Here is a 13,383-nt window from a genome sequence, read left to right on the forward strand (position 1 = left end):
TATTATTATTATTACTCAAAAGGTATAATAACCCACTCATTCACTCCATCGTACTTTTTCCCTCAGCTTTTCTGAAAACTCACCTAATTACCTGAAACCTAGGAAGTCTTCAAGACAGTATCAGAAACATCATTTTCACCTCCAGAATAATCGTCCAACTTATAAAAAAGAAAGAAAGAAAGAAAATTATTTAAAATAACCGTCGAGGTCATCAGTTGCTTCTTAGTCCTCGGTTGATATAATTTTTACCTCACACCCCATTTTATCACGCTTACACAACACGGCTTCTTAGTATGTGCAGGTGTGTGGCAGGTAGGACTGCCTGGTCTCAGGGAATCGATCGTCAGATCTGTTCCCAGGGTCGACTGAGAAAGAAAGAAAGAAATGTTTCTTTGAATACCTCGTCATCCATATGTATGCTGTATTTCATTCTGTTGTCCCTCTCCTGTGCTGTAAACTGTGATTCAGTATCTTATTCTCTTTCTTCAAGTGCCATAAAATTTCGCTTGTTTGCATTCACTATATTTTTTCCTTTTTCAACAGCGTGTTCTTTCACACTCATTTTCTGCTTACTGCAGAGTTCTTCCTTTTTCTTTTATCTAACCAGCTTTTAGCATGGACTTGATAGCCCGTTCCGTAAGGCCCATTAGTCGTGCTATATGACACACACTTTCAAATATCACCACTTCGAAAGTAATTCCCACTGTCCTTTTTGAGTACACGCTAGGGCTGTCTGATTTAGAGCTGGTGCATTGATATTATATATATATATATATATATATATATATATATATATATATATATATATCTGTCTATCTATCCATATACAGAGAGAGAGAGAGAGAGAGAGAGAGAGAGAGAGAATTATTATTATGTAATCCCTCCATTATCCGATGTAACAGAGCCAAAGGCACGTCCAGAAAGTGGGTCCGTCCAGATAGTGGGCCCCTGCCTCCTGGACTGGTACTTTTGGACCCTAACCCAGCCTAACTCAGAAAACCACCTACATAACTCTCTACCGGACATGCGTAACACCTATTGAAGACCTTATTCACACAAATATGGGACAAAAAGCATGAAATAAATGAAAAGGAACCACAGAATGAGGAATTAGAAGTGAGTATGGAAAATATTTAGCAGTGTACTGGGTACTTTGGGGTGAGGCGGTGGCTCAATCGGTAGAGAGGTGGCCTGCAGTCCTAACAGACCCAGGTTCGAATCCCGGCTGGGGCAAGGAACAGTTTAAGGATTTGAATTTCATTAAATCAGGCTTTACTGATCTACCAGAAGACCCGCCGACATGTCGTAAAAATACCCCCGCTAATACCAATACACCAGTCCTGTATGAGACAGCCCTAGCATGTATTCAATATGGACGGTGGGTGTTAGCGCCGAAGTGGTGACATGTAGAGGTGTATGGTATGTAGGAGGACTGCTGGGCCTTGATAGCAGGCTGTGAACCTATGCCCAGAGTCGGACACATAAAAAAAAAAAAAAAAAACTTACAACACGTCCGTGGCTGTTCGTTACGAAGGTTAACCCGCCTCTAAGGCTCTGACACTGGTGAAAATGCTCTTGAAGCAAGTACAGTAATCCAGTGTTGTGCAGCATTTAATCCTTTGCACTACTAGTTATAATTGTTTAACACTGCACATTCTGTTCTTAATTGCACCTTAATTGCACCACACCAGTTTCAACCACCAGTTTCAACTGCCATTTTGCACTCTGTGCTTAATCTTTGCACTCTGAATTCTAATTTCATAACACTGCACAACGCTGTAAATTCCCATGTGGTCTAGTGGCGAGGTATTGCAGTTTATTCACTGTTATTCACAAAGCCAGCACGTGCAGTATCCATTGTGGTGAGCGTCTAGTCAGGATGGTAGTTAGGTGGTAACTGGGGAAGGAGAAGCAAGAATTGAGCGTAGACACAGCTGTTCGGTGCTGCGTGCCAATTTTAAAGTACGGTTGAAAAAATTGTCGGATTTTTAAAAACCTTTTTGGTCATTTTTGGGTTCCAAAGGCCCGGGCCCAAAATGTCCGGGTACTGGGGAGTCCGGATGGTGGGCGTCCAGATAATAAAGGGATTACTTATTATTATTATAATTATTATTATTATTATTATTATATGCCAGTGTATTTTCTAGTATGTCAGTAAAATCTGTTCTGATCTAATTTAATTAATCAAACTATGCCCTGCCACAGCTTGTCATCAGACTCGTATCATTTCATCATGTCAAACAGCAGACGACATTTCTACCCACTTGGTCATCAACATGCACACAAGTTAATTGTTTCTATACCCATCATTGCAAATTTAGTCAGGTCCTATGCATGCTCTCTTCATTTTCTCCCTTCCTCATAAGAACCATTACTTTACTATCATCTGTATTAACCTTCAAGGGACGATGCTCACAAATATCAACAAGTCTACCTGTTAGTGAGCAAAGTTCTTGATCACTATTAGATAATATCATCTTCATACAGAATAATTCACCCTTCGCCATTCCTTACCATAGCACTTAAATTTATTTCCAGCTACACCCCCTAGGGGGTCTTCCCCCCCCCCCCTATATTTCCCATTGGACCTGCTTTCCTCCATGGACGTATTTCCATAGACTGTTTTCCCTTGAACCTACCTTCACCCATGGATCCATTTCTCCCAGGAAACCTTTTTACTCTCAGCATCTGCCCACCAGCCTATCCACCCAGCCTCCATGCTTGGACCAACAACAGGATGAACTGCAGGTTTACACACACACACACACACACACACACACACACACACACACACACACACACACACACACACACACACATGCACGCAGATTTACAATGTTGATTCTCATCCCTCTCTTCATCACTTGAGTTTTTATCTCTCCCTCATAACCCAGTTCATATTAATATTGAGCTCTAGGGACATACACACCCTTGTCTTTGTTCAACACTAATGTTCAAAACACTCACGTAGACAGCTATCTACTCATAAACAAGCTTCACTGCTATTACTGAAACTTATAACAGCACTGAGCAGTTTTTTGCTTCTCAGCATATTTATGCAAAATCTTCCTTGTCTATTTACCTTACTGTACGCTATTTCGATGTCCATAAATGCGGTAAATACGCTACATTTTTTTTTTTTTTTTTTAACAAGCTATCCATGTGTCTGTCTCATTACGAATACTTGATTCACATATCGCCTACCACTCCTAAAGTATCCCTGTTCACTTCTTAGCACGTCTTCTGATCCATTCCTTATTTTTTTGTGACAGCTCTTGAATATACGTTTTCTCCTGCTGAGAATTGTACCACAATAATTCATATTTATCCCGTAATTGCATACCAGGACTTGCTTGTGTTCTAGCTAATTTATTCAGACTATGCATACGTACTTCTTCATTCCCTAAGTCTTGGAAAGGAGCCAATATCCACCCAGTGTCGAAGAAAGGAAGTTCCTCTGACCCCCCTGATAACAGACCAATAACTATCACATCTTTTCTTGGTAAAGTATTTGAAATAGTAATGAATAAGCACATAGTTAAATATCTTGAATCCAATAGCTTAATTAGTGATAGACAGTATGGTTTTCGCCACGAACGATCCATCATTGATATACTTAATTTACTCACACCATCCATCAATTAACTGACCAACATGGAGAAACTGCAGTAGCTCTTGATATTGTCAAAGCTTTTGACTGAGTGTAGCACCATTCCCTGTTGCCCAAACTCCCTTGCTATGGACTAACGTCTTTTGTCCTGCTTTCCTCATATCTCAGCGACAGAAAGATAAAAGTAGACGATGTACATTCCAGATTCCACTCAGTTAACGCCGGCGTGCCACAAGGATTAATTCTGGGTCCAACCCTATTCCCAATTCACATTAATGATCTCTTATCTCTCCCTCATAATCCCATCCATTCATATGCAGATGCCTCGACACTTCACAGTTCATTCACACCCATTCTCAAAGTTTCATATCTCTAACTCACAACTCAGTACAGCCATCTCCATAAATCAAGACTCATCTAGGTTCACTGAATGTTGGTAAAATAACCTTTTCTCATTTAATTCTAGTAAAACCAAATATATACTGTACAATTTACTAATAGACAGATATTGCCAGATTCCTGTATTACCTTCAATGCTACTAATATTCCCATCTCCAAAAGTATTGAAATTCTTGGTGTTTAACTTAACAGTGACCTCAGCCGGACCTCTCATGTCAGATCACTTGCTAAAAACAGCCTCAGAGAAACTTGGATTATTGTGCAGAGTCCGTAACTTATTCACTGTCGAGCAGTTGGCTATAGTTTAGAAGAATCATGTGCACTCTCACCTGGAATATTGCTCACTCTTGTGGAGAGGATGTAGGGAGGTTGCACTAAAGCAACTAGATAAAATTCAGAAAAAAGCTGTTAGAATTATTAATAACCCTGCTATTACAAATAAACTACCTCCCCTACATGTATGATGGAATGTTGCCTCCTTTGCATTATTTTACAGATATTTTTATGGCAAATGCTCAGACGAAGTTGCATCCATTGTGCCACCTCTCCATGCCTTGTGTTACATGGGCATCTTGTAGCACTCAGGACTGGAATGTCACACTGCTTTATTGCAGAGCTTCCACGTATCTGAAATATTTTTATTCCTCGAACTGCATCTCCTTGGATTTTGCTTCTCCAGAGTTGTTTCCGCCTAAACTTCAACCTACAGCTGTTCAAGTCCAACTGTTACAGATTTTTTACGAATAGAGGACACCAGTAATCTTAAGTATGAATATTTTTTTATTTGTATGTTTTTCCTTCCTCTGTTCTGTTATTAAAAAAAAAATACTGTGAGTTTTACAAAAGTGCTTTCACCGGCATTAAACACTTTCATTCTGATCCAATTTCCTCAACATTAGATTGTATTTATTTTAATTCACAATATGTTACTGGTGTCCTGTATATTTGTTCTGCGATATGAATTAAAGAAGAATGCAAAGATGAAGCTAAGACTTGTTTTCTGCATTGGGAATTAAGAAAAATATGCATTAAAAAGGAGCATTGAAACAGTCCAACAGCCGTGCCGTAAAGTTGCTTAAAGGCACAGAACTTCGACGTTGCTCTTTGACCGATTAATCACAAAATGGAATCATTTCACTCTCGCAAAATCCTGAAACTTTCCACCTAGTGTTGTCCAGGTGAGTTCCAAACTGTTTCAATTGCTCTTGGCCTATGACCTTGACCTTTGACTTACTGTTCCCAAAATCGAATTTCTTTATCCGTGTTTGAATCTTCTGCAAGGCCTTGCCCACGTCAAATAAAAACTCTTTGAATAAGTCTGTTCACACACACACACACACACACACACACACACACACACACACACACACACACACACACACGAGGACAAAAAAAAAGTCTCCAAGTTCTCACGTCTGTCAATATATAATCTTGTAGACTGAAACTTTGCTCACAGCTAATAGCATTTTAAAAGTATATTATCATCACTATCACCATGATTGTTGTCATTCTCCTCCTTCTCCTGATAATCATCATCATCAACATCATCGTCATCATCATCATCGCCGCTTTCCCACTTCTGGGTGATTCGGAAGGTTCCAGTAAGATGAGCTAAATAATATGAGAACTGTCAGCCTATGCCCAGTTAAACTTTGACATATCCATCCATTTTTCTTTCAGGTCTCCGAAAATTCTTGACTTCATCTCAAAAGCCAAGCATTTCATCCAATATAGTGCTTCACAATGCCCGGTGAATAGAACCGCTTGTGTATTGCCAGGTTAGGAAGAAAAAAACAAGAAAAAAACAATGAATGCACAACCCCTGTCATCTGCATTTACTTAATTACTTACAAACTCCATTCACCCATTTCGGTCGTTTGTCATTTCTTTCATTTCCGCAACTTCCACACCTCTACTACTCCCATTTTCAGGTACCAGTCCACTTTCTCCTTGATATTCACTCCTCCTGTCCCCACACTCATATACAGTACTATTATCCTTTTCACTACCACACTTGCATTCGCACTCTTCACGTCACTATGCCATCTAAACACTTTTTTTTACCTCTTCTCATCGACACACTGCCTTACCCCCCAGCTCTTACAAATCTCCGCATGCCTTATCCTATGCACTCAAACAGTCCACACGCATTTCTTAGCAATCTCATGTCCACCGCTCTCACTTGTGACTTTTAATGTTGACGCCATTCCGAAGTCTTAATATGGGTAGTGATACAGTTTAATGCATTTCTCTTTTAGTCTCTGTACTTATCAAGGCATTCATAACATCAACAACCTTCCCTCCTTGAGTCACTTTACCTTTCACTCCTTTTGATTGGTTACCCATTTTCACAACCACTGCACCGTACTTAAGTCTTCCATTACTTTCAGTCTGTCTCCACTCACAACACAACACACTGAGTCACATTCTCATGACAACCATCGTTAGTCCTATCTACGTTTACTTCCACAACTTGCTGTTCACAGACATTCTCAAAGTTCAAAACCAGTCCTCAAAACATGAGTCCACTCTTAAAAAGCAACACAATATTAACCGCGTACATCAGGTTTGGAATAGTTCACTCATTATCCATTCACAACTAGTTCCCTGTCATGCATGCGACAGTTTCATGCACATTTCATAACATCATGACCACGATCATTATTGATATCCCACGTACATGTGTTAGGAGAACTCCAGAAAAAAAAAAAAAAAAAAAAGAGAAAGACTTAAAGAAAGAAAAGGAAAATAAGCAGAGCTATCAATCGTATGCGTAATGAAAATGGCCGACACATGGATCCATTCTTCGCTCAAGGCCCCAAGATCCTTGTAGACCAAGAACCCAGGGCGATTCAATTGCCGGAAATGACTAGGTGTTTGATTGTTACTTGTAGAAAAAGTATAATTTGGCCTACAAGAAAAGCCAGTCCTTAAGCGTACCTAGCAGTGGACAAGGTCATGAGGTCAGGTCAAGGGTCAAATAATCGCAAAAAAGTCAGTTTTATTCTACTTACTGTAACACTGCTTCCTTATAAATAAAGATATCGAAATAGGGTTTGTTGCATTTTAACGCACGATGATATTTCTTTTTTTGATACATAAGTAAAATATCTAGGAACAGTATTTCATTTCGAAAAATTGATATGGATGTCAGAGAAAGTCAAAATTTTTATGTACGGTACATAAAGATGTAATAGACTAATTTGTACAAAATTACTGAATTCATATGCATTTCTCGTACTAATTATTGTGCCTTGTTTTCGAATGTGTGCCATTTTCTTTTGTTTACTACTGTGTTCAGCCCAAAGTTGTCACATTAGCAGATCAGTCAGAGAAGATATTATCTTCTTCACAAAGCAACTTTTATTTTTGACAAAATACATTAAAATATACAATTGAATATCGTTTGGCCGATGAGCGTGTTGTTGTGGTTGGAAAAGGGATGTCCAGTGTGACAAATTAAAGAACATCAGCAGGGTCAGATCTGATCTCTCCAAAGCCAACTTTCCCTTGGAGGCGTGTCTATGGCAGTGAAATTCTCTCCATTCAGTTAACGACAAAGAAATTATTAAAGGTGATATTATGAAACTGCACCTTGAACACTTCCGATGTATTCAGCTCATATCATTTCCACAATTGGCAGAATGAACGCTCCTAATTCTCGTAAAATTTTGCAGCCACACATGTTGCGCTTTAAGCCAAAGGTAATACACAGTTAGACACAGATCGTATGAAGATATTTCATTAATATCTCATTTTACGAACATAGCCGATCACAAACAAGAACAGATAAACTATCAAATGATTTGCCTGCCTATGTATGACTGAAAACAATCATATCTATCTATCTATCTATATCTATCTATCTATCTATCTATCTATCTATCTATCTATCTATCTATATATATATATATATATATATATATATATATATATAATTTATATATTTATATAAAGTACAGTGTGTGTGTCTCCGCCTATATGTGTGTCCTCAGTGCACAGCTTCTTTTTCAGGAAAACAAAATTTTACCCAGTGGTATATTTCCACCCGGCCCAACTTTAGATAAGGTGGTGTCAGGGGCTGCCTTTCAATTGTCGGCATTACCAGCTAACGTCAAATAGCCTTGCTAGTACCAAGAAAATTATATGAAGCAAATATTGAACATATCTCTGTGCCATTTCATCCCTTTTTTTTTTTTTTTTTTTTTTTTTGTTATACGTTGAAAATTCGAGTCTAATATTTCAAGACGCTCCACTGACAAGTGGTTTGGGCAAATATTCTGAGTCATCGACATAGGTTATGAACTACTGGCTTGAGTAAATTCTCCTTCCCATATAGCAACATATTTCCTTACTCATCATCTGTTTCAAATATCTACATTATGCTATCCTCCGTACGCATACTACGTACAGCCAGGCTCTTTTCTACTACTCTCACATATGACTTCGACTTCTGGTAGCCTGCTCAGCTCTTACACCAATACTTTATTGTGGGCCCTTAATACACCTTTATACATGCAGCAGAAATTGATGACCTTCCCATCAGACTATTATCAAGGGGAAAATCAGATAGTGATGCAGAGCTGTCAAAGCATAACAACTGAGGTAGCAGTTTTTGGTGCATTTTCGCTGCTCACGTGGAGAAGCAGAGTTGACAGTTACTGTATTCCATTGTGTGCCACTCATATCACAAAATGGTGCAATAATACTTGACGTAAGGCAAGTTATTTTAAATATCCCCCCACCCCCCTCAGAAAGAAGCAACACTATCTGACGTACTAAAATAAATGGGGATATTAATTGTTAAAACCCTAAATGAGTCACACTTAACTATTTAACGTTTTAACGTAGTCTATAAAGAATATAAAAATAATTTTGGTGGCACTGATAATTTTGCAGTCGGCATCTGCTGAAATTACCAGATGGCTGGAGTTTGTTGATTTTTGCCACAACCACAGTCCAGATCTGCTGCCGTCGTCGGAGGTGTAATTGACAATATGCGACTTTTGGGCTGGAAAGAAATTTAGAATATAACATTGATAATTATCGCATTATCAGCATGTCTCGTTTAAAATAGAACTATATCTTGTGAAAATAGCTTTAACATTATATCAAGTGTATTTGCAGAACATCATGCTTCGATTTTGCAGTAAATATGGATAATATATTGTCGAAGACCATCCACCTTTTCACGGTGTTTTGAGAAATTACTTATCTTCCTTACTTACGGCTAAATCGAAGTATAGCATTGTTCAGCAAAGCACTTGGTGTTATGTCAAAGGTATTTTCATGGGATATTCATCCACATCAACGTGATTTGCGTCAATATTACGAAAATTATCATTGTGGATATTTTGAACCTGAAACTAGCAAGGGGGCAATTGCGATGGATCGCTAAATGCCAGGAAAAGGGGAATCTCGAAATCTTCATTGTGTACCCCCCTTCTCTCTCTCTCTCTCTGGATGAATCCACGCGACCTCCTGACGCCAAGATGCCCCCGTGTGCTGAGGCAGGCCACTAAGGAGTCAGCAAGTTTCATTATGCATTATCTCCCTTTGTTATGTCACATGAGAGATGCTGTTTTCATTTTCACCTCTGTTGATGTTCACTGTGATAATAAATTTTCAGTTAATAATTTTTCACTCACCACTTCCTTATATCTCTTCTTTATTGGTTAAGGCAATCTTCTGCGATGGTGACGATCTGCAAGGTATCGGAAAATGATGATGATGATGATGATGATAAATTTTTAGTCTAGACATGTTTTGTTTCTTCATATCATGACTTGCTTGCCAGATAATGATGATGATGATGAATTTCAGTGGGTTGTTGCAACCATGAACCTGATGATGTGTATGGACGAAAAGCTGTTCCCGAGGGCCAAGGAGTTCCTGCCTGAACGTTGGCTACGGCACAGACCTCTTGGCCATATCCACCCGTATGCCTTCCTACCATTCGGTGCTGGAACCAGAATGTGCTTAGGAAGGCGCATTGTGGAGCAGGAAATGTACATCTTCCTCACCAGGGTAGGTCTTACCAGAGCTGTACACTTTTTTTTTTTTTTTTAGGTAAGGAAGAAGGAACCAAAGGCCAGGAGCCCACAAGATTGTTCCCTCTAAGAAAAAAACAAAACAAAATGACAGAGAACAAAAGTCAAGATCGTTCATTTCGAGATGCTTGGACACAATGCGTTTGAAAGACATGCATTAAGTCATTTCCAATATATGTGAGGCTACAGTATATGTGCAAAAGTGAAGATTCTGTGATGTTAGAGTTGGAGGAGAAAAAGGTAGTGGCGTTGGGTATTGACTCAGTTGGACATGTGGGTGTACAGGATAAAGAGTCTGAGAGAGTACGTGATAGATTAAGTACACGGTTTGATTAATGTTGTAGGTGAGAAAATAATTATATTTCTTAATGCCGTTACCAAGTGCTTACCAACAGAGAAAACAGACAAATATGTATGACGTCAGTAGTGCAAGAAGCCAGAATTAATTTTTTTGTGTACAAAGATAAATTAGACAAAGGCTTAAAGTGACCTAAGCTGTTTTTCCAAGAAAAGCAGAACAACAGAGAGCATCATTCATGGTCCATTCATTCATTTCGAGACGTATGGACATAGCGTTTAAATGACTGACAGTCATAGGCAGAAGGAAATACAGGCAAGGGGATACAGTTCCAGAACTGATCTTTTACGTAGTATATCAATGACAGGATATCGATTAAATTTTGCTTTGTAGAACTGAACAGGGAAAGAGTTGAGAGTGTGCTGCTAGACGGGTGTCATGCACCCGCAGTAATGAAGCAGGGATTCAAGTGGACATTGAAGAGGAAAAGTGGCCAGTGAATAGCGAAAGTAAAGATCTAAAGATATGAAACTGTAGTGAAAAGAGAGAATATGACGGGAGTCAGTGTGAGAAAGGGAGATGATAAGACGGAAAGCTTTTGATACCCCACTGTGTAGAAGAGTTGTATGCTGGGAGCGACCTCCCCCAACACACACACACACACACACACACACACACACACACACACACACACACACACACATGGGAAGTGTACTCACGCAGGGGTGAATAAGATCCCAGCACAAAGTCAGCTTTGAACAATTAATCTTTTGGTAGTGAATGTTGCATGATGGATAATATTGTCTTTCCAGGATCTTCACGAGATAAAGAAACCCCAGGGATATCACGAGATGATGAAGGGCTGGACGTAGTATGTATGAAACAAACGTTTGGAATATTTTTACGAGAAAAAAGATGTAGGAATATAGTTTTTGATGCATTAAAATCTTTTTTTGGTGGCGACCATCATCCAGTCACTTGACGCATTGCTGCCTGATTCTTCTTTCACCTTTATTACTGTTTTTCTGTGTCTGCCCTCCTCTCTTCCTATTTCCCTCATCTTTCCTGACACTTTTTATTACTCTTCCCTATTCAGATGGCATTACATTGAGTGACATGCCTAATGGTTTCCCGTAAGCCAGGAAAACATTTACTACGCTGGGTGGTAGCCATATAACCAACCCATACATGTTCCATACGTGTCAGTAAGTGGTTTGGCGGAGGGTTAGTGCCCCTCCTCGTAAAACCACTAACTCAAAAACAAACGGGTCCCACCTCTTACGGTGGCAATAGATTGGTAACTTGCTAGATTTACCTTAGTCAGAAATGATACATCATCATCATCATCCGGACCTCCTTTCCCACCCCAGGGCAGGGTGAGGAGTAGCAATGTCCAGACAGCCCAAATTTGCCCAATCCAATGGGCCACCCTTCCATTCACTCATTATTCAAGCCCTCGGAATCCTGGCTGTATCGGATACGACAAAAACATTCACCACGTTTTGTAGCTTCACATAAACGTATCTGATTGAATCAATCCGGACCCTGCCACGCTAAAAAGGGGTGCCAAATCCCTGATCATGCACTCCTCACAACATTCATTCAGCCAGCTCGATCTCTTGTCATTTCCCTAGCCTCACGGACTTCCAAACCTCTCTTCCTCACATACTCATCCACCATATCTCTCCACCTCCTTGGCCTACCTCGCCTCCTCCCTCCTTCAAATTCGCTCAGATATACCTTTTCACACTCTATTGTTATCCATTCTCTCCACATGACCATACCATCTCAGGACACTCTCTTCGATTCTGGTGTCCACCAACTTCCTCACTCCACATCTTTCACGAATCACATTATTTCGTATCCTATTCACCCTCTGTACTCCACATACATTCCTCAGGAGTCCCATCTCCACTGCTCTTACTCTTGGCTTTTCATTTTCATGCCACACCATAGTCTCACATCCATATGTTAAAGTTGGCACTAACACTTCCTCATGTAAGCCTCGTGCAGCTACAACACTCAAGCCTTTGTTTCTTATCAAGGCCTTCATTGCACCAGCTACCTTTCCTCCTTGAGTCACTCTTCTTTCAACTTCTTTTGCACATTTTCCTCTCTTTACTATCACTGTACCCAGGTACTTGAACTGTCTCACCAGTTCCAGTCTCTCTCAATTCACTGTAACATCGCAGTGGGAGTCACCTTCTCTCTCAATAACGATCACTTTACTCTTTTCTACATTTACTCTCAGGGCACGACACTCACAGACATCAGCAAAACTCTGCACTAGCCTACCAAGTTCTTGTCCGGTACTTGCAAGCAATACGGCATCATCAGCATACAACAAATTTGAGATATTCTATCACCATTCATTACCAACGCCATCCCTCCCTCCATTACCCAAGTCAGAAAATAGGTGTGACGTATCCTCATCCTGACATTCTTTAAGCATCTAAAATGTTGGATGGGATACTTAGAGAAACAAGTGCAAATGTGAATGATGGGGTCATCAGCATACAGGATGAATGGATAGGACTAGGTCAATGTAAAAATACTTGGTAAAAAGATAAAAGCCTGAAGAGCCTTAGTCGCAGCAATAGAAGAACAACTAGAAACAAAACGTGAGATGATGGCACAGGTAGGATAGAAACAGTTCAGGGGTACTTTGGAAATTATGGATTTATATCAGACTTAGTCGAGAGCCACTGATGGGTCATGTGCAGAGACAAAGTTTCGCCAAAGTCCTGAAAGGATCTGGATCTGAAATGACGGTGAGATGATTGCTAGTGGAAAATCTCCAGTGGAACTCACACTGAGTGTCGGAAGGAGATAGATACCAAAATTGTTCGAGGCGAAATTAAAGGAGGGGAAAGAGTTTTTTTTTTTTTTTCCCCTGTGAAATAAACAGGCACAGAAACATGAGCACGGAAAAGTGGAGGAATGGAGGATGAGGTATGAGGTGAAGTTATTTGAAAGGTTTTTGGCAAGATGTCAGATGGAACGAGAAGATTCTGAGTTTAGTGGTT

At 39.8% G+C, this 13,383-nt stretch overlaps 1 protein-coding gene across 1 annotated transcript in view; it reads left to right on the forward strand.

Moving 5' to 3' along the window:
• LOC145407498 (cytochrome P450 CYP12A2-like) overlaps window positions 1–13,383 on the forward strand; it is a 164,925-nt gene that overhangs the window by 115,167 nt on the left and 36,375 nt on the right. Inside the window, exon 10 of the mRNA XM_080278426.1 lies at window positions 9,833–10,036. Coding sequence (XP_080134552.1) covers window positions 9,833–10,036 — 204 coding nt within the window. The remainder of the gene's footprint in view (window positions 1–9,832; window positions 10,037–13,383) is intronic.

This window comes from Coenobita brevimanus, chromosome 73 (assembly GCF_032717465.1).
Source record: "Coenobita brevimanus isolate Jiangsu-jjx chromosome 73, ASM3271746v2, whole genome shotgun sequence".
Classification (NCBI taxonomy): Eukaryota; Metazoa; Arthropoda; class Malacostraca; order Decapoda; family Coenobitidae; genus Coenobita; species Coenobita brevimanus.